The sequence below is a fragment of the Anarhichas minor genome, unplaced genomic scaffold (genome assembly GCF_050575085.1).
Source record: "Anarhichas minor isolate MPS153535 unplaced genomic scaffold, ASM5057508v1 ptg000017l, whole genome shotgun sequence".
NCBI lineage: Eukaryota > Metazoa > Chordata > Actinopteri > Perciformes > Anarhichadidae > Anarhichas > Anarhichas minor.
In genome coordinates this window covers 7,345,016-7,370,031 of record NW_027466463.1, presented here as the reverse complement: position 1 = coordinate 7,370,031, position 25,016 = coordinate 7,345,016, and the positions used below count along the sequence as shown (strand labels likewise).

The window sequence follows — 25,016 nt, the reverse complement described above, 5'->3', positions numbered from 1 at the left end:
GAGCGAAACATGGCGTGGAAAATTAAGTTAGCAAGCCCCCGTCATTTATTCCAAACAATAACAACACTATGTGCCTCCATGAATACGTAATTGCACACACTGATCAAGACACAGCAGCTACATGGGGGGAGTTTCAGAGCACAGTATGTCTTTTATCCTTGTTACATGTGTCAAATTGAATGTGAATGTGTGCATTGTGTGTGTTGTGTGTGTGTGTGTGTGTGTGTACTAGGAAGCTCACCTTTGCCAGTTTCTCTCCCTCCTCTCGCTTCACCATCCTGTCATGCGTGGAGTCGACCTGGAAAACAATGGACGCACACTATCAAGTTAGAAAGTGTCATTCACACGCACAGACTGTTTAATGAGGGAATTCATAGAAGTTTGTCGTCCATGTTTGACATATACATGTGTAACATCACTTTGTGTTATTTCAAAGAAATAAGATGTATAAGACGTTGACTGCATTAATCACTTATTTTGGTTCACTTGGATGCAGGGCAGCTCCGTAACAAGCCAAACAAATACTACATCTGACATTGTATCGCCTTACAAAACGTGCAAACAGTTGCCTTATTTACAATTTCAACAGACAGAGAGAAACATTCGCAAATATTTGGAGTTGTATTTCTGGCTACCTGAAAAATGTAGGTTAATTTACTCTTTCTTGAGCTCGGTTTTGGTCTCCACCAACTCCTGAGAGAAATACCTGGCTCGATAGCTTTAGCTAGCTTTTTAGCTAAACACTCCACAGTGTTCAACAACTAGTTGCATTCATTTGGCACTGGGCGGGTTGAGTATACTGAATTAATCAGAGCTTTTGCACTGAAAACAGCTGCCTCCTGAGGCCACAACCAAAGTGGACGAGAGCGGTGAGAGTGAATCGAAACAGCGCATTCGAAAACAAAAAGCTAAAAGATGCTAAGCTCTGTAGAACTGAGTGGGACTGCAGAGCTGTGTGATACATCTCTTTGGTTGGGCTCTGTTTGCATTACACATAGCCATTTGATTTATTGTTAACAAAAAATGTCATTAATTGATGAGTTAAGTTAAGATAATTAGATTTTACTGTCACTTCTCCAACAGGATCTGTTGAAATGACCAGTAACAACTCCAAAGTCGTTTTGTACATCTCTTTCTCTCTCTCCACACACATCCATAAATCCACTCCAGCTCCCGCCATACCCCCCTTCATGATCGTCCCCATCCCTCCCTCTATTGGGTCCATCTGTCCATCCATATCCCAGTGTTGGCAACAAGGTCTCACCTTGTTGCCCAGCAGCATGACGACCACGTCCTGCTGACCGTACTCATGGATCTCTGTCAGCCATGCCTGGAGACGGAGAGAGGCCACAGAGTGGTGAAGCGATCCAAAGCGGGAAGGGAAAAAAGAGATAGGGATGATACGAGGGAGGGATTGGAGAAAGTGTTGAGAGAGGAGATGGATGGATCCGCAGAGATGGAGAGATGGAGAAAGACAAAAGATACATTTATTGTTCACTGGCTGCCATCCATCTTATGCTCCCTCCAGATCCCCTCTTCATCGCTCTTCTCTCCTCCTGCATCTCTAACCATCCGTCTTCTTCCAATTACAGGCCAGTAGTGTCTTGGCTCTCCATTATCTGGCTTTGTTAAAAAGCACTTCATGTCTCTGGGGGTCTTCGATACTCTGATACTCACACGCAGTCTCCTCAGAGATCTCATCGTTTAGTTCACTTTGCGTTGATACAAAGAGCGTTTCAATTCACACAACGGCTGTGCGAACTTTGGAAATGCAGCGGGAGCAGCTAAGAAACGGACTTTCACAAGGTGATGAATGGAGCTAAAATAAGGAGAGTGAGAAATGGTGGCAGTCGTTCCAGATCGGATTAGTATTGGACAGGTCAGTCTTAACTGCCAGCTGATATTTCATCTAATCTCATCAAATATTCCAGCACACTGATTACAGTTAACACAATCAAAAAGTGGAAGGGCAGGGTACATGTGGAAAAACCTTCTGGTTTCTACCAGAAACAGGATTTACTCTCTATGTATATAAAGCTCCGATCCCCCCAGAATACGAAACATGTAGCTTATCACTGTGGTTGTGTCTCGTCACGATGACCATGAGCCATTATTAGAATAGGATTGTTAATGCAGGCTGCACTAATTTGCATTAAAGCCGAGAAGCTTCCCTACTTTCATGTCTCTAATAAACCCAGATGATTATGGAAATCATTTCAGTGATGGTAATTACTTCCCTCAACATACTCTCAGCAGATACTGTATTGTGTGAGTGTACTTTTGTGTGTGTTGAAATCTAAATCCAATCTCGCTTTCAACCGTTGCACGTGGAAAAACCTGAAAAGTTCTTTTGGGCAGTGAAATTCATTTTCAGAGAGTGAAGATACTAAATAATGAGCCACGAAGGATCACAGGATTCGTATTAACTTTTTTTTTAGCCTGCCTGTTTTTTTTGGGGGTTGACGGGATATTGTAACGGACATAGATTCCGCTGCTAAGCCCTGGATAAGAGTGAGAAGAAGATGAAGGTAGGTGTAATGAAATGGAGAGCTTATGCAACAGAAAGGTTGTGTCAGAGCACCTCTTGTGTTTGAGGGAGGAGAACAGGAAGGTTATGACAGAACACAATGGGACATTTCATCAGTATTGCAGTTGTATATAAGAAGACATCCAAATGTGTAACTTTTTGTCTAAGATCGTGGGAAGAAAGCTAATCTTTTACAGCAATTTCTGAAAGAGCGAACTTAATTGAAAAGTTCCCAGCATGGTTTTTTTTTAACAGTGATGTGATCTACAGAAGAAATGTAACCTAACCTTAGAGAGGGCCAGCTGGGCAGACAGCTGCTGTTAACATGTCAAGCATCAATAAGCACATATTGATCGCTTCGTACCGGCGGTAGAGGTAAATATATTTCATTGCTATCGAGTGAAACAGCGAGAGAAAGGCGAGGCCTCTCTCACACTCACACACGTACTGCACAGTGCGCACACATTTCCTCCTGCCTCCCTCCATCTCACTGCGAGTGTATCATCGGGCGAATAATGCTCGGATCAGCTGTAATCCCTTCTCTCGTCTACAGGTTTACAGTACTCTGCGCTCCCTCCCCGGGGGTTTACCTCACTTCATTACACAGAGATTAATGTACCGGAGCCCTCACCTAGAAGCCCACGACTCCCGGCAACGCGCCAACCTGCCAATTACTCACACAGGCCTCGAAAGATCTCGGCGGCCTGTGGGCGGATTATGGGGAAGTGAAAGCGGGAACGCGGCTTTTGCGCCCCAAAGTGATCAAACTTCAAAAGGCTCGCTGTCGACGCGGAGCGTTAGAAGTCATACGGTGTGTGGGAGGAGGACACGTGTAATGTGTTGGTCCGCATGTGACAGCTCTTGACACGCAGTCAGATTAACAGCCGTGGTGCAGCTTCTGATTGACACTTTGACTTGGTGTACAAAGGGAGACAGACGGGGGAGACAGAATGTTACGGCCATGGGTTTCGAAAGGGCCTATTGCTGAGTCAAGATGAGTTTTGCTGGGTGCTTACTTTTTAGCCGTCAGAAAACATCCAAACAACTTCGAAATGTGACATAAGTGCAACATAATGCCAAGAGAAACAGAGTTCCATCAAACCAATTACAGATAGTGTTAGCAGAGGTCACCAGGAAATGTCACGTCCTAATTTGCATAGTTGCTACAGCTCTCCGAACTTTGGGGGTTTCTTCAAAAACAGATAAGCCCCCTGTTTAAATAAAGTTTCAACATGAAGAAGGTCGTGTCACGAGGGTGGGCTGCCAGTTCAGAAATTGAAAAGAGATTTTGCATTTTTAGTGACCAAGCTGGTATTAATATTACTTTTGGTAAAAGAAACTAAATAAAGTTTGAATATAAAATGAACCAAAAAAATATTACCAGCAGACTGTTAACACTGAAGTACACCTAAAGCAATGTGTCTTCTCTGCATCACATGACTGTATCGATCACCACGTCACTGGCCCTCTACTACCGTTTAATAAAAATGTATCCTCACAAATCACAATCAACATCTTCCACTCAAGGTAATAACAATCTAAAGAGCCGCAATGCATGTTGGGGGAGGTTGAGTATGTCCAGGAAGCTCACATCGGAACTTCTTGCCACACACATCCAGGCTTTTCCAACACACTGGTCTTTAGCAGGTATCATGTTTACCTCGTTAACCGTCTCAGCTTAGCGTGCTAGCCTGCTAATTTTGCTAACTTTGCTAAATAGCACCAAACAAAACGTACATCTGACTCTGATGGGAGAGTTAGTTTTGTAAGTATCTGGACGTGGAAGTGTGAACAAATGTCTGTACCACAGTTCACTCAAAACCACAAATGTCAACCTAATGATCATGCTACAGGGGGGGGTCTCCAAAATCATAAGCACTTTACAGAACTGGCTACAGGTTGAATATCTACTGTTCATATGTGAGATGTGTCTCTCATGACCCAATATCTACTTTCCCATACTGCTCTTACTTCATGCAGTTGTGAAAACAGTTAATCAATCAACCTTGACTAGTGTGTGTGCACGTGTGTGAGTGTGTGTGTGTGTGTGTGTGTGTGTGTGGACTTTCTTCTGGGTGTTGGTTTAAGGAAGCTGTGGTCAGATGCTAGTGGGTCCCTGGGTGGGGAAATACAGAGATGAGAGTGATATTAACAAAGACATGTGAGAAAGAAACGAGTCCCGTTTGGATGAGAAGTAAGATCCACACAGCTCTGCAGGTAAACAATGTTTTATATTTTTATAATCACATTGTAAACATGTCAGTGTTCATTCCTCTGTGTTTAGGTATAATAATTTGAGGCTTTTAAAGTACTACGTTTTAGGTTACCGACTGTGTTCAGAGTTTATGTTCAGTTATTTGGTTAGAATGTTTATTGGTGTTTGCAACACAGTAGTAGTTTAATCGAACCTCTTTATTCATCATTTTAAGCAAGACTGTAATTGAAATAACACAATCCCTCAAGTAAAAAGCAGAATTCATGATTAACATTAAAATTGAATATTAAAAAAATGCACTGCTGCAAAAGCTTGACTTGGTCTGGTATGCTGACCTCATATTGTTCCGTTGTTAAAGTTAGCAAACTTGAAGCTGTATAAAGAACACAACTGAGTTACTTGTTCCAGTTACAATAGTACAGCATTTTAGGTAAAAGCTTAACAATAGTTGAATAACTATATAAATGTCATAAATACCTTTCATATTTAAACAGGTGGTTTTCAGTTGATCAACAACATTATTTTATAAATCCACACTGCAGCTAGTATCTCTTGGTTATGAAACTTAATGTGAGAAGTCGAGATGGGCGTTTCCTGTTCCTCTTTTCAAAACTGAAACATCCCGACCGCGACCCCCCTCCGTCCTCTCATGTTCTACATGTTTGACTTCACAGGTTCGCAAGACCTGACCAACACTTCAAGGGAGATGAATAAACGCTCCGTTGCTATTAATGGCGGTGCTATCCCAGCCTGTGCCAATGGCAGCAACGCTCAGTGTGGCCAGCTGAGTGAAAAAGTGTCCGAAGCTAATCACATGAGCCTCAGTGCACAGAACAGAGACTGCAAGAACAGACCAGGACCGGGACATGACACAACACGCAGCCAGGAGCCCAGAGCGCGCTCTTCCTCAACAGTCTCCGTCTCTAACGTGACGCCACGTTCTCATCAGCGGCGGTGGTCACACGACTTTGGCAAGTGTGGGACCTCGCCCGTCATAACTGTGAAGAAGGACAAGAAGGAGCCGCAGCCTCCTCAGCACGGAGTGTCTGTCCTCCGACCCCACGCTGCATCCCATCATTCACTCAAACGTTACTCCTGCCCCCCCTTCGGGGTCTTCGGCTCATCCTCCTCTTCCTCGTCGTCCTCCACTTCTTCCTGCTCCTCTCCTCCTCCTGTCCAGACATCTGTCATCACCGGCCACGACCCTCTAGGTTGGAAGCTGCGTCCCAAGTCCAGCTCCACGTCCCCCCGGGCTCGCACCAACAGGCTGTCTCTGCAGATTCCCCTCCCAGTCGTCCTCCCTGAACCCGGATCTAGTCCTGCTATTAACTCACGATCAGTCGACGCCGCTAATCCGGACCCCCGTCATGAAAACAAACCCCCTCTCAGACCCAAACCACCCCGTCGCCGCCACTCCGACTCCTCGGCCTTCCTCAGGTCCCTGGCGACCCCTCTGCCTGTGGTGACCCTCGAGAAGCTCCGCGACATGCACCTCCGCCCGCTCACCCTTTTGGACGAGTCCGACGACGTCTTTGGCGGGGGGGACGAAGAGGGGGCGGGGGTGACCGCTCGGCCGCGCAAAATTCCACCACCGGTTCCAGAAAAAACATCCATGGCAAAACAAATAGCAAAACTGATGACTCATTCACACCAATGCCATGGGCCCTTTACAGCTAATGAGGAAATCATTTACAGCAGTGTTCTAAAGCCAAAAGCTAAACGTTCACACCAGACTGAGGACCACAGCGGCCTGAATGCTGGAATCACTGGTAAGCACTACAATCTCCAAATCCACTGCTATATGGAGAAGAATGCTATATTGAACATGCAAACTGTGTCCATGGGTGATTTTAAAAGTTAGGATCCAACGGTGTTGAGCACGGACATCCTCCTTGGAAGCAATAATTATTTTCAACACTAACATGGAGAATAACTGAACCGGTTGTAAAATATCAGTAGGAATGATAAAAGTACAAGACATATGCTGCAGGGATGGTGATAAACTGATGGGATCAACTGGAATAATTAACATGAACGTAGAGGCTTGCTCTTCTTTTGGTCAACATTAATGAAGCATTCGTTTTCAATGATTTTAATCATTTAGGTTCAGCCACACGATTAGAGTAGAAGAGAAGGAACAAGAAATGTAACAGAATAAATAAAGATCGTCCTCCAATGAGGAGGGCGGAGGTGGAAAAATCACATCTTTCAAAGTGCTTTCCATTAAAACGGTTTTCTTCAAGCTCCAGCTAAGATACCCCTTATGATACCACCAGCTGTTCTTTAGAAAGTTCGGGCCATGGATGACACTATACAGCTACTAGTAGTACGGGTAGTACTCCTCATGCTGGTGCAGATACAGATACGTGTTTATGAGAAATATGTTGTACTGTACATGAAGATGATGCACAACACTTTTCAAAGTTTGCAGAAGATCTAATTGTAGATGCCCGGGTGCCTTTCGCCCTGATTCACTTCCGATTGATTTCCTTTCTTGTGTGCTGAGAGGAGAAGAGGGGCGTTACAGTGCCAATCAATAGTAACAGCATTGTCTGTGTTTCAGCAGGACTGCGTGTGGATACCAGCTGTGACAGGGAGAGGTCAACGCCACGCTTCCCTGGCTGAGGAGACTGAGAGAGGAGACTTCTTAAACCTCCAACACCGCTAACTACCAGGAGCAGTTGTACAGATTACAGTCCATGCACTGTATGTCCTGGGGAGTGAGAGACACTTTTGAAGCCACCCTCTGTCACAGATGACTTGTATTACGTCAGCACTGTGGGATGTTTAACCTCTCCGCCATACAGTCCTGTTAGATATCTGCTGTAAATATTTGGCTAACTGCTCTCTGTTGTGGGAATATTAGTTTGTTCTTTGTGTGAGTATTGCTTTTAGGCAAATGACAATCACTTCCCATACAACTAAACTGCATTCTCAATTAGGCTGCGAAGGAAACATATTTTCTCCTGAATTACAGTTGTAAACACGTGATTACCGTTAATAATTCAAACAAACCAAAAATGCAATAAAACTACTTGGTTATGTTTCGTAAAATATTTAGTTGAAGTAAGTCGATGTTGACTTTTGGTCTCACAGTTTTTTGTTATTGTTAGTTGAATACAATATTATCAATAGAGCTTTTTAATACATTACTTTGGTCTCTGGTATGAATGTTATTTGATGTTATTTGTGATATTTTACAGATGATTTAACCTGTTAAAAGATGATCAGAGCCCTAAAATGATTGGAGCCATGTGAGTGTAGAAATAGGATTACTGTTGTTTATAAAGTTTGTGAAGGATTCATGCTTCTTTTGCTTGTTTTTATCAGCAATTCCCATGGTCTGATGTCTCTGAAACTCTGCCTCCAGATGAATTTCTTCTGCTATGCTCCAGTTCAGGCTCGGCAGGCCCTTACATACAATGACAGATGCAAAAACACACACTCACAATGTGCAGCAGCAACATCTAACTTGCTTGTGGCTGCAATGTGACTGGACTAGTAGGCGGACTACACACAGGTGCAAAGTGCTGAGAATCTTGCCGCTTATCTGCACAGTCAAATAAACAGAAAAATGGGCTCACGACGGCAAAAAGCTTAAAGTTTACACAGACCGTCAAATCACAAAGCAACAGCTGCTTACTGGGAAATCGCTGGGATAATTGCAAAACAAAACCCACGTCTATGTTATCACTGTGAAAATACTGGTCACAACTACAAACAACAACAGTCTTATAAATGCCAAGTAAAGCCCTTCAGACACATGGTGTTTTTACAGCAACAGTAAAATTTGCAATTAAAACCATTGAGAGGACCCAAAGACAATATCAAAACAGACTTACCGTTTATTCACATTATCAACTCCTGACATATAAGAATAAGTTAAAACACAACTAAATGTTGAATGAAACTGTCCCGTCGCCACTGTCCCAGAGGCGTAGCACCCACCCTCGGGCTCCCCCAGAGGTAAACACCATCAGCTCAGTCAGCACGTTTGCCGTAGTTAGCGCTGTTAGCGCTGTCAGCACCGTTAGCTGCGAGCCGCCGGCTCAGCCTTTGCGAGGCAATAGAAATACTCCCAATCTCGTATATTGCACCTTATAAAAAGTATTTTACTTTGTACACATGCAAACATAAAATCGCACTTTTTGTGGTAAAGGTAATACAAGTTTATAATTAAACAAATATGGAAATAAATACATTTTCCATGAAGTAATATTTACTTGGTTTTTGAAGTTTGAAATGCAGGATTTGACTTAAAAATCTCAAGCCCAGGCCAAGAAAGCATTACATTACTATTACATCATCACGGTGATTTTTTGTATTTTGAGCAAGAAAGGGAGAGGATAGTATGACTAAAGGTCCACTTACTATTTTTTTTCAGAGCTTATAACGGCGTCTCGAACCAAAACGAGATTTTCTAATGCAACCTAATTAGATCTTTCCTATATCAACCTAATGAAAATAACATCTGTCACAGTGAAATGTTTAGTCGTATTTCAGCAAGATATAGTTCAAAGAAATCTGTAAGTGTTCGAATATAAATGAAGGTAAAAAAAGATGCAGACAGAGAAGTTCGGATGCAGTCAGTTGTGTGAATCTGGGTTTGGTCCGCTGAGATGAGCTGCTGGGTGTCGAGCCGAGCAGAGAGAGATCCGCGGTGCAGGCTGGAAGCAACGCTGCAGGCAGGTGAGCGATGGGACCATCATTCACACACATAAACACATGCAGAGACCCCACACTAATACACACACTCTGTAGCAAACCCTGCGCATGCAGATCTGAAGCTGCTACATCTCAAAGAGGAATCATTCCACAAAATATCTATTGCTTTCAGTCAAAACTAGCTCAAGTCTGAACACTACTTTCAACTGTGGTAAGACCTCTTTATGTCCATCAGCAACTGGGAAATTAACTCTTACTGTCAAGAAGGGACGGCAGCTCTAAACTCATTGCAATAAGACAAATACAATGAAGAGGAGTCTGGTTACATGAGGGTCATTACAGAATCCCTCTGGCAAAACACACAATCACACGCAATCACAACTACAGTTAGTTGCCTTTGCTTCAAATACAAGATGGAAAACCGAACCGACTTTGCGTCGTCGTATTTGCTTTGTATCCGACCGTCAGAGTGTCACTATTCATTTCTCTGCTCTCCAGTTATCATATAACTGATGCAGCATCTACGCTAATCTCTTCAGGAGCCGCCATTGTTGTTCAGAATGGTCACCTCTCCGTGGCGTCTCACACGCACCGGAGCCAGGCCCGTAGCTGCCTGTAACTCCTCACAGGACGTCGATTGGTCCGTGTTCTGACAGAATCCAGCTGCCGTGCAACATAAAACGAGACTGCTCTCCCCAAAACAAACGGCAGAATCGGTCAACTGCTGGAACACTTTAATTAAACAAGTAAACAAAATGTGTTTAGGTTATCCTGACAAGTGTCCTGTGATATTTACATTTAACGACGGAAGTCAGATGTGACTCCCAAGGTGCATTGCTGTGGGAATCATCCAATCACTGATTTTAAAATTATTTTTGTGTGTACGTGATGTGCGGAGAAGTTGGTAGTTGAGCTTTGCAAAACTTTGTGAATAATTTCATCAGCTGGATGATGATAGGTTGGGCACTTTATCCCCATTGCAATGATGAATGCAACACACACACACACACACACACTGGCTGCATCGAGCAGCATTGCATCGAGCAGCATTGCATCGAGCAGCATTGCATCATTTGATGCCCTTCGTCAAGATCCAGTAGCTGGGATGTGCCAATCCAACGAGTGACAGTGACAAAAGCGCTGCTATTCTGATGTAGTGACACATGTCAAAACTGGGAAAGTAGGACGGTGGTGCATGTTGACGCTGCCAGCTTGTGGCCATACAGACAAAACAAAAGGCCTGTCGCCTTTTGTTTTGATTATGGACGTATTCAGAGAACTTGATGAAGCGTTACAAGATGGAGCTCAGTTCATTCCAATATAAGATGCTCACTGGATGCATTTGGCAAAAAAAGAATGAGGGCCTTTCAGCGGGCTCCTGCAGAGCACTGGAGTCCACCTTTGGCTTATTCAGTTGTGAGCATGCTCATTAGAGACTTCCTCTAGCTGAGATGACTGACTTCCTGGTGGCTGCCCTCACACATAACACATAACTATACTGATACAGATACAAATTTGTCAGAATCTATTGGATAGATCATATAATAAAACAAATAGTCATTCAGGGTGTTTGTGATGCTAGGGAATGTTTTTTTCATGGTTTGTTTTTTTTGTCCTTCCTTTAGTGATGATTGTGTATGGCAAATGGTCTTTTGGGCCAGTGTGCATCACATGATCATGCATTGCCAAGTATAGTGGCCACTATACCAAAATAGCATCACAGACCAGCCATGTTCCTGGAAGTTTGGGTTTAACATATACATGCTATACACCATTCAGATGCTTAACCTACAAAAAGCCAAAACATCATTTATGTGGAACAATGATGAAACGCCTCTAACCAATGGCACCAGTGTTGTTAATGTAACCAGAAGACTCGAGTTGTTTTGCTTCAGGAAATGTTGAGGATGCACTTCCCGGAAGTCCAAACCAACTAAAGACAGTGATTGGATATACTGGATCAGTACCAGCGCCAATACTGACCTCGTTAACTGGATCAGGTATCGGCCAGATGTGACTGATCAACTGGAAATATGGTTTCCTATTGACGGTCATTACAGAATTTTAACAACACATTTGAACCAGCACGAAAAAGAAAAGTTGGTGAATAAACATCTCCACTTACAGTTAGGAAGTGATGTGTAGTTATGGGCTTGTGATCCTTCACATATAAATGATCAGTTGTACACAGTGAGGTGTACCGAGTGTAGGTTTCAGGAAAGACCATAGACTGCATGTAAGACGTGGACATAGTCATCGTAACGTCACCCATTGGTTTGTGCGTTTTGAAGCCTCGAGTTCGGCGATTTCGCCTTCACCATCTGGTATACCGGCCGTCGCCATGTTGTTTTTTTTGCAACTAAAAAACAGAAGTTACCATATTTGGAATGCAGAAGAGTGACGTAGAGACGCCGTATACGGCTCTGGTAGCGGCAGCAACCTGTCATTCACAGTAGCCCCGCCCTAAAGCATTCCCTGCTTTATGGTCTATTTGACTCTGAATGGACCATAACTTACTAAATGAACATCTTGTTGTATTGAAGAAGACTTGAAACTAGAGATTGAGACCATAAACTGATGTTTACAATGTTTACTGAGGTAATAAATCAAGAGAGAAGTAGAGTCATTTTCTCATAGACTTCGATACAATCAGACTTTATTTTGCAACCAGAGGAGTCGCCCCCTGCTGGTCAGTAGATAGAATAAAGTTGCCACCGGGGAAAGACATAGCGGGTTTGGTAAACACCTTTATTCTCACTTGGTGGGAATAAACCTCAGATATACAGCAAGCTTTCCCTCAAACTGAGAGATTAATAACTAAAGCTTGAAATGTAAAAAAAATAACATTATTCTCAAGTCGGATGCACTCCGCCTCTGAGGAGGAACAAGGAGAGGAAGATGAAAAGGCAGAGAAGAAGAGATCGTTCCCTACTTCAGAGCGAGGCAGAACAGTCTGACACTTATTAGCCTGCTGCACTCTCAGTCTCGGTGTGTGTGGTTTGTTTTACATGCGTGTGTTCGGGGTCGCGGTTAAAGCAAGCTACATTTAGCTTCCTTACATGAAACCAGACTCCTAAACACTCCGCAGAATCTCAATTATCTTCAGTATGAAACCCTCAGGCCAGAGCTACAATATTAACATTTCCCTTAAACGAGTACGTCTTTTGTTCTATGAAGTTATAAACTATCAATAACAATACCGTACAAAGTACTGTAAACAAACTTCGCAAACAGCCCGCAAGACTTTACTCTGGTAACAGAAAATGACCGCATTGTGGTGGCTGCATATCTAGAGGTGTCTGTATCTGCTTCTTCATAATTAGATAGCATTTTTCACTACATATGAGGATAAAATAATGTGTCACCTGTATTTCAAATATGATATAATGATGAAAATGTGCATTCAGCTTAATATATGAGAATATCCATCATTTTGGGGCGTACCACACCTGCAAATATGAGTAGTGTTGTGATTTGGATTCCGTGTGATAGCTGGCACGCGTCTGATGTGAAGATCACTGTGAGTCGGAGTTTAGGGCAGCGCTGTCAAAGTGGCCCGAGTGCCAGAACCGGTTCGCCAAAAGGAGTGTGAAGTCATTATTTTCAGTTTTTCCAATACAATGCACTGCTATTCCTATTTGTCCACTGGATTTCGTGCTGTCCTAATAAGAGCAGCAGGCCCCGTGTTTGATGCGCTCTTATAGATCCTACTGGCTTACCTACAGGCTATAGTGAAACAACACTGTCAAGGCTACTGTTCATGCAGAACAATGGACCGGTTCCTATTTCTTCACAGAGGTAAATAGGAAGCCGGAGGGTTCGAAGCACCTTTCAGTGCTTAAAGACACAGAACTTGCAATGACAACTGAGGACAGAGATGATGAATGAATTGTTGGCAGGTTTGAGGAAACAGCGGTCCGTTTTTAATCGTAGCCAAGAGATCAGCGAGACATCTCAGGCCGTTCGTCATCTGTTTTTTTTGTAATGGATTGTTCAATAATTGGGAACGTTTTTAGAATGTAATTGTAATTATTTACACTAAAAGAAAGGGAGGGAAATTTGTAGTTGTTGATTTTTTTTATAGGTTATCATACAATGTTTTCACTGCTCTGGCCCACTTTAAAATTCGGGCTGTATTTGGCCCAAATAAAATGTTTTTGACATCCTTGGTTTTAGGGCAATATCACATGCATGAGTGTGAATGTGTGAGGACTCTTTTCAGGTCCTTAACATACTGCAATAACTCAACTACAGATGGAGCCATTCAAGTTTCTGACAAATCCCCCGAAAGACTAAATAACCAATTAGCATCCAACGAGCACAAATCACATCCTAATCTCCCGCTCCTCGTCTTCTACATATTCACGAGACACTCGTCGGCTCTTTCAAGCCTGTTTTCTCACTCCTGTCTGAGAAGCGGTGGCCGACGCGGGCAACGATTTTAAGTAAACTGGCTAGAAATGAAAAAGAAATGCTGTCGCGAAAGCCGTTACTTAGGGTTGGAGAAGAGAGAGAAGAAAACAAAACTAGCTTGGATTTAGAGCCTTGACAGAAGGGAGAAAGCATGACAAATAAACAGAGAAGAAGAAAGTGAGACAAAGTGTGAGGGCTGGCGGGATGTCGCGTGGTAGATGGAGAAAATAAAACAAACATGCTCGTGAGTCAAAAAGAGAGACTGACAGAAAGGCAGAGAGAGGAGGGAGCTGGAAGGACAAACATTATTTGATTTAGTTCAATAAGCCGAGAGCTGGAGAGTGTTTCTTTAAATTGCTTTTCGTTGTTCGCCCCAAATTATTTTTGGTGTCCCTGCAGCTCAATTAGGCAAACTGGCACTGAGATTCCTCGCCTATGTTAGTATTAGAGAAGCTGTGCTGGAAAATGATTGTTTTTCTTCCTTTATTTTGGGAAGCCAGCCCCCCCCCCCCCCCCCCCCCAGTCTAATTTACTGTGATACATATTAAAAGTTTATGTCCCATGTGAAACCAAGGCAACATTGACTTAATAACAAGTTATCAGAATCAGAAACGCTTTATTGCCAAGTATGTTTGCACATGCAAGGAATTTGGCTCGGTGATTGGTGCATGACAATAAAAGTGCAATAGTATCAGACACAATTTAAAGATAAAAATATGAAATGTGAAATGTAACAAGCGTAGCTATTTTACGGAACAAACAGTTATTTTAACCCAAAACCATGATCTTTTTCTAAGCCTAACCAAGAACTTAGTAATCCTTAAAAACTAAGGATTTCTACGTTGGAAATATTTTTTTACATGTAACGAGCAGACACGCTGTCCCCGACTCATCCAAAAGGGATGCTAGGGCATCATAGTTTGAAGCGTGAGGGCCACTGAGCAAATGTCGGTGTTTGAAGAGTTGGGAGTGAGAATGGGTTGGACCATACAGATGATCAATGTGTGTGGATCTGATTTGTAACAATACATGCATTCTTTGAAGGATTAATTTTTTTCAAGTCTACCTTAATGGAATACTAACATGTTGATACAGTATGTAAGTCTGAAGTGTTTTTAGTGCCGGTGATTGTTCGGTCTGTCGATTGATGGAAATGACCGCCTCATGTTTGTATGCCTCCTGCCAACCCCTCATGTTGCAGATTAAACCCATGTCTGCCCAAAATGTCTTCACTCATTCACTTCATCACTTTATCCTCTGAGACATTCGTATGATATTGTCATACTTAGCACATGAATTCTTGAATCATGGAGAAAAACGTGTTTTGAGAGGTCACAGTGATCTTGACCTTTGACCACCAAAATCTAATCAGATCATCCTTGAGTCCAACGGGGACGTTTGTGCCAAATTAGATGAAATTTGGTCAAGGCTTACCGGGACAACACTTGATTGGGATGAAGTTGAGGACACAGTGACTTTGACCGTTGGAATCTGATCAGTTCATCCCTAAGTCTAGGTGGACAACTATGTCAAAATTAGAGATATTTCATCAAGGTATTCCTGAGATATCACATTCACGAGAATGAACTGGATGTGACGTAACATTGACTTTTGTCTTTCACCACCTTAATCTAATCACAGAATGGACAGGATGGACCGGGTGACACACTTGTCATAATTAGCAGAATAATCTGCGCAAATCTTACCACAGCTATTACGCTGTGTCTTTTGGTGACACTTCCGGTTAACCACGACCCCACATGTTGACACTTGTTTTTCCTCCATATCATCATTGCAAAAGAGAGATCTGCCTGTTACATCCTTATCTTTGATTGATGTAAATATTTTTCAGGAGAACATTGGATGTAAAACATACAGATGGGTTTGCAGTATATTTGTCACCACCTGAGTTGCAAGAACACGTGGCAAATGTAACAGACTAAAAGATAAAAATCTCCACTGATCATATTTGAACAAGGAGGCTGTAAATCCGGTCGCTACAGTCTGCTCCATTGCTTTCTCCCTCTAAATATTCAGCTGGCCATGCGCCAGCTGACCCCGAGTGTACATCAAATAGATTTTTACTTTACTTGTTGTGGGAATCTTTTGAACAACAAAGCCTTCCTGCTGTGAAAAGGCCGTCAGTAATTTAATGATTTTTCTCTGTGGCCTCCCAAGCGTGCTGGTTCGATACCAATAAAACCTGTGTGTGTATGTGTGTATGTGTGTATGTGTGTGTGTGTGCCGCTGCATATATTCATGTGTGTGTTTGGCGTGTGAGTGAGTTGTCTCAAGCCAACATGGAGCCAAAGCAGCAGCTGTAAAGCCCTGATATGAGGTTCTTCTGGAGTTTAAAGGCACCAGGCTCCTGACAAATGAACACTATATTTACATGCATGCAATAATACATGCAAAATGAATATTGCAACATGGGGAAAAAACAATCTAGAAAAAACTATCCAGATGATTTTTTTGCAATTATCATCATGTCAATAAATTACATGATCTGCGCTCTCTTTTTTGGAGTCATTGACCAAAAATTCCATAGCAACCTTTCAGCATATTGTAACTGAAGTGGTCTGAGAGAAAGCGATACTGCTGCACCTCCTCTTTACGCTGGTTTTAAGCTTTGGAAAATGTAGCCCGTGATGGACTTTAGTCCCTTCAGATGGCGAAAGCGTGATTTAACGGTGGAATGTCGTGCAAGATATGTTGCTATTCCTACACTGCACAGCCACCCAAAAAAGGAAGAGGGACTTATCTAAAGGAGTTTGACAATATCGGCGAAGTGTTTTTTTTTTAGCTCACGGCTACGGTTAGCAGAAGGCTAAACTATTAGCAACATTTTTTCTCTTCCTCTCTAGTAGTTTTGCCCTATGCGTGAGCTCACCGCTACGGCACGGCTATGGCGGCTACGGTTAGCAAAACATTTTTTCTCTTCCTCTGTCAGTTTTTTGATGACGTCATCTCAAAGGGCTTTACAGGCCCAAAGTTTACAAAAAAGAGATAGACCGCATCTATATCACAACCACTATCGGCATGATGTTTGAAATGAATAGCTGCACTAGTACTCGTACAGGTTACTGTATGAAGCGCATGCATGTGCCCATGCTCATCTGGTGGGAGCGGCTAAGGAATGTGTTTTTTGCCTTTTCCAGAAAACAGCCTACCAAGCGTACCACTTGAATAACAATATGCTGAAAGCTTATTATGACATTTTTGCAAATAAAAAAAAAGAAACTACCCAAGCCTTAATTTGAATCCGACCATTATGGGAGCCACAATGGGAGACAATCAAGGTCCAATCAAAAATGTTGTCGATGACGGTGGAAGTGATTGCCGTACTGGTGCTAAAAACTCACAAAAAAATGTCCTCGACCAATGAGGAACCCGAAGGTTGTTACAGATTGTACAATCATGCAGGGCATTATGTTTTACTACAGTAATGATAGAGGTTCATGAGGCGTATGTGTGTGTGTGTGTGCATTGCATGTGCATCTGGAATGAAGCCTTGAAATGTTTCCAGTGTGCTGCTCTATAGATAGTTTTCTTTCTTTCTTTCTTGTGACAGGACAACATACAGTAACTGTCACATGAAGAGAAGCGGAGATGGAGACCTCATCCCCTTAAGCCTTTCATGTATCGTATTGAACGTCACTAATTCATTCTCTTTACTGCCAGCAATGCTGCAAATTGATCGTGACGCAATTGGAGCAAAATGAGAATAGATTTTTTTTTTGTGCTCTTAAAAAGGCAGAACGAGACGCGTATCCAACCTCTCTCTGTGTGGAAGCAGCCATTGCGTTACTCTCGAAAGATTCAGTTCCAACCTAATGGAATTCTCATTGCGACCATGTAGTAGCGACTCAGGGCTTATTCATACGTAAGACCTACATGTTCAATTAGCAGCACATTTACGTAAGAAGGTACACGCCTGAACGGGGAATTCGGAAGCCAACTGCAGGATGATTATGGATTGTTTTTGTTCCCTCCATACTTTTATGACGACGATACGCATTTATCAGAATCCCTGCGAAGGTACTGGTCTTAAAAAAATATATATAGAATGTTAAGCAAAGAAAAGAAACTGGACTTGTGAGAAGAAACATGGAGGCAGAGAAAAGGGGCAGATAGAAAGAAGTAGTGGTCATGGTCACAGACGGTGTGGGCAGTGAAGAGAGAGGTGAAAGAGCAAACGAAACACATGGGAGGCAGAAGAAGAGAGGGATGAGTGATGGAAACCACTGGGCACAGTGTCTCCATCTCTTTATCATCCAAATGCTCTCCGGCCTTCCGCCCAGAGGCTCTGCTGCTAATGGATTTACACTGTGGGAGATATCAGTGTGTGCAGATACACACATGTACACGGTGAGAACTGTGTGTGCCACATGTATAGCCTCTACACCAGGAGTCACTAATAGGCAGACCACGGTCCGGGTCAGTTACTTATTTTTCACTTCAAAAGTTTGATAGTAACGTAGAAAATAAATATTTAAACTACAAATACCTAGAATTATGCAATAAGTACGGTACTTGAGAAAATGTTTTGAGTTCACCTTACACAATGTACCCACATTAAGGTGTGTGTGTGTGTGTGTGTGTGTGTGTGTGTGTTTGCACATAGTAGGCCTGCTCGATCTGCCCTTCAGTTGTAATTCGAATTGAAGTGCTTTATACATGTAGAGGATATGATAAATACTACAAATAACGAAGACAAATGATCAAAGGGACATTGGAGGGGAAAAATCATGTCGGATAAAGGAAGATTTATTATCTGAGCCCAGATTCTGATATTTGAGATGTGCAGTAATACACAGGCAATACAGAGAGTAAGTAGGGTGCTGTTGCTTCATGAATTCAAATTAAGCAAAAAAATCGATGAGCGAACCGTGTGTGTGCCACAGGTACATGCTCCACCTATACATCACTTCATTTAGTTCCATCCCCAGTTCCAGTTTGAACACGTTTTCTGATTTAAAACTATCAACACTCCTTCTGTTCCTGTGCCAATACCTGGCAGTGTGATAGGAGATGCTCCTGTGGGTTTTTAGGAACACTTCCACACAGAGACCCATGACCTGATTTGTGGCTGTGGGACAAAGCGAGTCACCCTCTTTTAGACTCCTCCCATACAGAGAAGCAGCCAGCTGAAAATACTGGAAAACAATACAGTTTAGTGCATCCAGGACAAGGACCCATTTATGAAATGATATACATTTAAAGAGGAGGTCATAGGACAATTTGTTGTTCCACCCAGTACCGTGACAGACTGTCTTAAACCATGAGACATATTTGTTCTATTGTAAGGCTGTTATTTTATATATATTTTAACATTAGTAGCAATGCAGAAAGGCTCCTGAGCAATGGAGCAAGTAGAGCAAATGCATTCCCATTATTCAACTTTTGGAAGTTACAGTTTTGCTACCCTACTTTCTGTCTTTTTAGAAATAAGCTTATGACTGTCAATCACATACTGTCGATCTATACTTGACAGTTAACAAAGGTAAGAAACATGATACTAATTGCATCATGGACTGAAGTAGAACATAGAAGAAGATAGGCTTGCGTGTGTTGAATGAACCTGCCTGGCACGCTGATTCCAGCCAAACATTGAATTAGCTGTATCGGAACCAATTTGCAAGTCAATGACAACTTTGCAAAACCAGCCTAACAAACGTTAGCTCGCTAATCGGACAGGATTTGGCTGAAGAAATGGGACATTCCCGATGGTGCCGTATCAAAGAGTCTGCTCTTTTCAGGGTACCCAACCAATCTGGACTAGCGCAGGTGGCTGTTTCTTGACTTAATCCAAGAGGTTAAGCGGTGTGGAAATGTAGGGAATTTGTTTTAAACTACGATTCATGGATCTTTCCAAATTTGCTCACACATTTTGAACAAAATCATGCATCCGTCTCTAAGGTGGGAGGCTAAAAGTTAAGGTTGATCCAGAAATAATACCAGATGGAAGATAATTACTGAAACAATATGAGTTCTAAAAAAGTAAGTTGAAAAAAATACAGACTTTGTTGCTTTGTGTTGGAAAAATTAAGATTCAACTTTTTCACCCATTGATGGTTTAAGATGAAAGGTTGGACTCGGTAGAGCATATCTTAAAAGGTTGGTGGTAAACAACCCTAGACACCATCGTGATGAGGGTAAAACAGCGTAATATGTTTGGTTTAATGGGGAAGAGTTGTGCAACACACACACACACACACACACACACACACACACACACACACACACACACACAGTCTCCAGATATGGAGCCATTACTCTCCTTTATGCGTGAGAAACACACTCTTGTAATGGCCATATTCTGCCTTTAACTTCACTCTGTGTTAATCAAAGGAGAGTAATGCGCAGACATAGGACGAGGCACCAAATGGGGCAGGAGATGGCCGGAAAATCACAGTAGGAGCAGAGACATGCTGCAACTACAAAGAGATGGCTCCATTTGAGGAAAAAGTATCTATAATCATTTGTTGCCACTGGGGTCATCGTTCATCATCCGAACCCTGCTGCGAGTACGAGCACAGGGGGACCTCTACGCATCACTTGGAGAACTTTTGTATTCAACTGCACGTCCAGTGGAAGAAAGACTTTCAGTGTGAGCACTATCCTAACTTGTGCAAAATAATTTATGTTTCTGCTTTGTTTACATGAGGGGGAATCATTCAACATTATGCAGCATAGGATTGATGGTCTTGTTGTCCAAAGAATTATACTAACCTACAATTTGTGTCAGACAACATGAATCTACAGAGCTCTCAAACCATTCACCTGCACCGTCATCTACATATTAGAGGGGCAATGAATGAGTATGTAGCACTAGGTATTGTCGTTGTTCTTTTGTTGTTGTTGTTCTTGAAATTGTTCTTTCAGTGATTGCAAGGACCCATGAATCATTGCACCCTCTCAATTCAGGCAACCAGACAAGGTATTGCTGGTATAAAGAGTGGAAATAGTCCTGAACATTGTTAATGTACAAAATAGCCACTACATTCAATTTTCCGCCTCTTATATGGATAGTCCAGACAAGAGATGCACGGACACTGACCCAAACAGCTGGATCGGGTATCAGTGTAATGGGCCGCTCTGGTATTGGATTGCTAAAAAATGATCCCAGGCAAAGAGCTTATTAATTTAACACTGGTATCAGACTGGTACTCTGTATTGGCCGATACCCAAAGCCCAGGTATCAGGACTGAAAGAGCTGACTCGGTGCATCCCCAGCCAAGACATCCCTCTCCCCAGCAACGTCTTCCAGCTCTTCCTCTGGGATCCCAAGGCTTACCCAAACCAGATGATACATATAATCCCTCCAGCGCACCCTTATCGCATGTGCGGACCACCTCAACTCGCTCCTTTCAATGCAAAGGGAGAAGCGGATCTATTCCAAGCTCCTTACCCGGCCTTAGGGTTGAGCCCAGCCGAACTAGGGAGGAAACTAATTTTGGCCGCTCGGTCACTGCCAAAAGCTCATGACCATAGGTGGGGTCGGAAAGTAGATTGATCGCTTTGAGTTCAACGGTCTGGTCCAACGTGTACATTACTGCTAACGCACAAACCTATCTGTCGACCTCATGCTCCATTTTACTCTCACACATGGAGAAGACATCAATACAGTACTTTAACTCCTTGACTTGAGGCAGGGACTCGTGGACACCCGGAGGTGTGGTATAAATGAATCAACATTAAATAACTGCAGTTCTATCAAAGAAGGGAATAAAGGGGGGATACGTGGTGAACAGACAAGTCCGAGTGTGGTTGTTCTTACCCGGATGTTGTCGAAGGATGCTTTGTTGGTGACGTCATAGAGGAGGAGGAGAGCTGAGGAAAGAGAGAAGTAAAAACATTAGCAATGTTCCTGTACCTGACTGTTCCAACCACAATCAGTGATCTGATTTAGAGAGTCATTAGCAACCGATGATAGAATGCACATGTGCAACATGCTGGCGATTATCAATCCATACTTTACATATTCCCGAATAGCCACAGTGACTAATTTAACAAACACTGATCATAACCAGTGTCAGTGCCACGCTGCTGTGGGAATATCATAAAGCTTGACGAAGAGTGAGAAGAGCGCGAGGACCTGAGAATGAAATGGAAAACATGTAAGTGAACATGGCTCAAGGTTGTGATGAATCATGGCATCACACAACATAACAAGAGAAGTCTTCCTGTATTCTCATTCCAATTATCTTTCACAGCATCATTTGCTTTTCATCCTTAGCCCGTTAAATAACATGCTCTGTAATTCTGTCTTTCATCTCTGCCAGAGTTTGTCACAAGCAGCAAACCTGTGAAGCCATTTCTTTTCAGTCTCCTTGTCGTTATATGAAAAGCTTTTCATCCAGCAACAGAGTTACTGTATCTATTAGCAATGACAAACAAAAATTTGCATTGATTGCTGATGTTATTTCACGCCTACAGTATCAATGTCGCCTACACAGTAAAGACAGCAGCATGCCAAAACAATAATCAACAAAATGAAAGAAGCCTCTTCAGGACGGTTTTCTGTAACATGCTGTTTTTATGAGATTTTGCTTACAAATAGTAATGTTAGTTACTTATGGTAAATACTGCAGTACTGGGAGTGTGATTTCAAGCCCTTTCCCATTTGCCATTATGGTCTACAATGCAAGAAAGGAAGGTCAGTACCCCCATAAAAGCAAAAGACACTCGGAGCTAAGATCTCAAAATTTGTATTCGCAAGAAATCTTCAAAATTAAAAGATGTAAGATTTAGTTAGGCCATAGGTGACTATCCTCACCAGAAAAACCTCAGGATCGGTCATTGGTTCAAAGACATATTTTGGATTGCATGATATAACTTAGTCACAATGGACAGTTTTTTTAAAGACAAATTTGATGAAAAGCTGGTGTGCTATGCTAAAAGTGGGAAATGTAGCCTCAAGCTGCAAGCCTTAAGAGCAGAGATGAAGACCTACCGAGGTCTGGTAAGACATCTGAATGCATCCTGTCTCGTGCCAAACGTCAGCATTGGTTTCTTTGATCCATTACCATGACCTTTCCCTACCTGTAAGTAGCTACAGATACTCAATGGGCATTGTTGTGAGATTGTTGTGAGATTGTTTTGTCAACTGTTGTTTCAAAGGTCACGAATGGACTTTCACTCTTGAAGTCCTTCAAGTGCTCAGAGGACAGGAAATTAGAGTTTCTACAATTCCATGACAAATGGGCAAATATGTGGTGATCCGATAGAAAGCTCTGGAACAACTACTGCATGGATCTCGTGTTAAGACTGTTGAGGTAGTTTCGGTTGCTTAAATCTGACCAAACCTTAACACTGAGGTGACAGATCAGAAATCTGTTGATGAATCTTTGCTGTAATGTTCATTTTATTAAGGTTTTGGAAGGCACAAACGTTTTTGTGATTTATATATGTGGACTTGTCTTTTGGTGCATATTCAGATCTTGGTGCAGCCCCAAGATTTATTTACATTGTAAGACACATGTATCCTATCTTTGTCGAGCACTGTGGGTATTTTGATGCCGATTTAGAGCTGGTGGAGCGTTGGGGAATGTATGCCCTGTTCGGATTATTTCATGCCATTATTTCATACCATAAAACAGTTTTTGCTCAGAACTGGGCCACTCTTTAGTCGCAAATTTGCAACAAATGATGTAAATGTGTTAAATACATCAAAAGCACGACATGTCCTGTTGTTTGACCTTTGAAAGAAAAACTGCTAGCTGAGCAAAGTGCTGAGCACTACCATTGAACACAGCATTAGTATCACACATTAACCACCCATGTGAATTCTAATTACCTCCAAGTGCACCACGCTGCCATGCAGAATAATATCACCTCAGATGTTTTTCAGCACAAGCTGGAGGGCGTGCATCATAAAGCTCTGTCAGACAGAAAAACTCATTACACCTACCAGGGCAATTGTAACTCATCTTCTCAGCTGGATCAACTTTCACTCGGGATGATTAGCCCTAAGCTAATTACATCCACGGCACCATCTTCTCCTTTACTGACATCACTCCCCGTCCTCATTCCAACACAGTTTTCTAACCCCTACGTATACTTCCTCTTCCCTCTCGGTCCTCTCCACCCCTCAACCGTGGCCGCATTTTCACCAATCTATTTTGGATTAAGCCCTCCATTTGTTTGTTTCTTCCAGCCAGACAAGTCCGTGAAGGGTGTTTAATGAGTTGTTATCACCGTGAGCGTGGCCCGGCTGTGTCAAACTGAGAAAACACATTGAGTAAAGAAAAAGAGACAGAGGGAGGGAGGGAGGGAGAGAGAGAGAGAGAGAGAGAGAAGACCTGCCCCATGAGTTCATTTCCTCTCGCGTGGGCTCTTGTGTTTATCACTCACCAGAAAATCTGAGTAAACCACAAGGAGTTGCTGTCTTTCACCCTCCCCTAATCCAATTACGTCGTACAAGCTAGACAATGCTAGGGAACCTTTCCACAGCAGTGGAGACGCAGAGGGTTTCGTCATTGCAGGCAGTTGCATTGTGGTTGCAAAGCAGAACGTACAGGACAGACAGACAGTACTTTGAAAGACGGAAGAAGTCAAGCCCAAGGGCAGAGGGAGAGACAGAAGAATATAGAAGGCGGTGATGGTGAGAGAAGGACTGCAGGTGATGCAGACAGGCAGAGACAAGAAGGTGAGTAACATTAACCGTGCAAAGGGAGATAGACATATTGATGGATCGGCCTTTTAACCTCACCAGGAAACGGAGAGACGAGACCATCATGACAAAAGAATATGCTAATGAAAGAGGCTGACGGAGAATATAAAGTGCATTCCTCTAGAATTTAGTAATAATGGCTGTTTTAATAAATATATATATATATATAAAACTTTTTTTCTTATGATCAAAAGCAGCACTGCAACAAACGAGATGCGTTTTCCTGAAACGCAACCAATTGTGCTACTAGTGGCTGTTCTGCGATAAGCAAAGGCGGCAGAACCAAACCGCTTAAGGCCAGGTTGTTTGGTAGTTGACAGTGGAGAAACCAGCGTAAAGTAGATTATAAAAAAATATCAAACCCAAAACCCAGCTCAGTGTTGCCAACTCTTTTCCAATGAAAGTAGCTGGCAGCACTAGCTCAAAAAGTCGCTAAATCGAGTGAGAAAGCGGCCAAGTAGGAAACACCGATCACTTTCGGCCTCCCTCCAAAGCCACACCCCCAATATTATCATTAAAAA

At 42.6% G+C, this 25,016-nt stretch overlaps 2 protein-coding genes across 3 annotated transcripts in view; one reads left to right on the top strand and one right to left on the bottom strand.

Annotated features, from left to right (window-relative positions):
* Window positions 1-25,016, bottom strand: part of rab26 (RAB26, member RAS oncogene family) — a 73,159-nt gene that overhangs the window by 5,928 nt on the left and 42,215 nt on the right. Inside the window, exons 5-7 of the mRNA XM_076093182.1 lie at window positions 21,601-21,653; window positions 1,265-1,330; window positions 242-298 (exon numbers count right to left, since the gene is read on the bottom strand). Of these exons, the coding sequence (XP_075949297.1) occupies window positions 242-298; window positions 1,265-1,330; window positions 21,601-21,653 (176 nt within the window). The remainder of the gene's footprint in view (window positions 1-241; window positions 299-1,264; window positions 1,331-21,600; window positions 21,654-25,016) is intronic.
* LOC142951556 (uncharacterized) lies at window positions 4,609-8,045 on the top strand. 2 transcript variants are annotated; one of them, XM_076093181.1, is made up of 3 exons: window positions 4,609-4,744; window positions 5,417-6,511; window positions 7,309-8,045. In XM_076093181.1, the coding sequence occupies exons 2-3, from the start codon at window positions 5,449-5,451 to the stop codon at window positions 7,365-7,367; spliced, it is 1,122 nt and encodes a 373-aa protein (XP_075949296.1). In that variant the 5' UTR covers window positions 4,609-4,744; window positions 5,417-5,448; the 3' UTR covers window positions 7,368-8,045. The 2 variants fall into 2 exon arrangements, with proteins under 2 accessions (XP_075949296.1, XP_075949295.1); XM_076093180.1 differs by having other exon boundaries at window positions 7,306-8,045.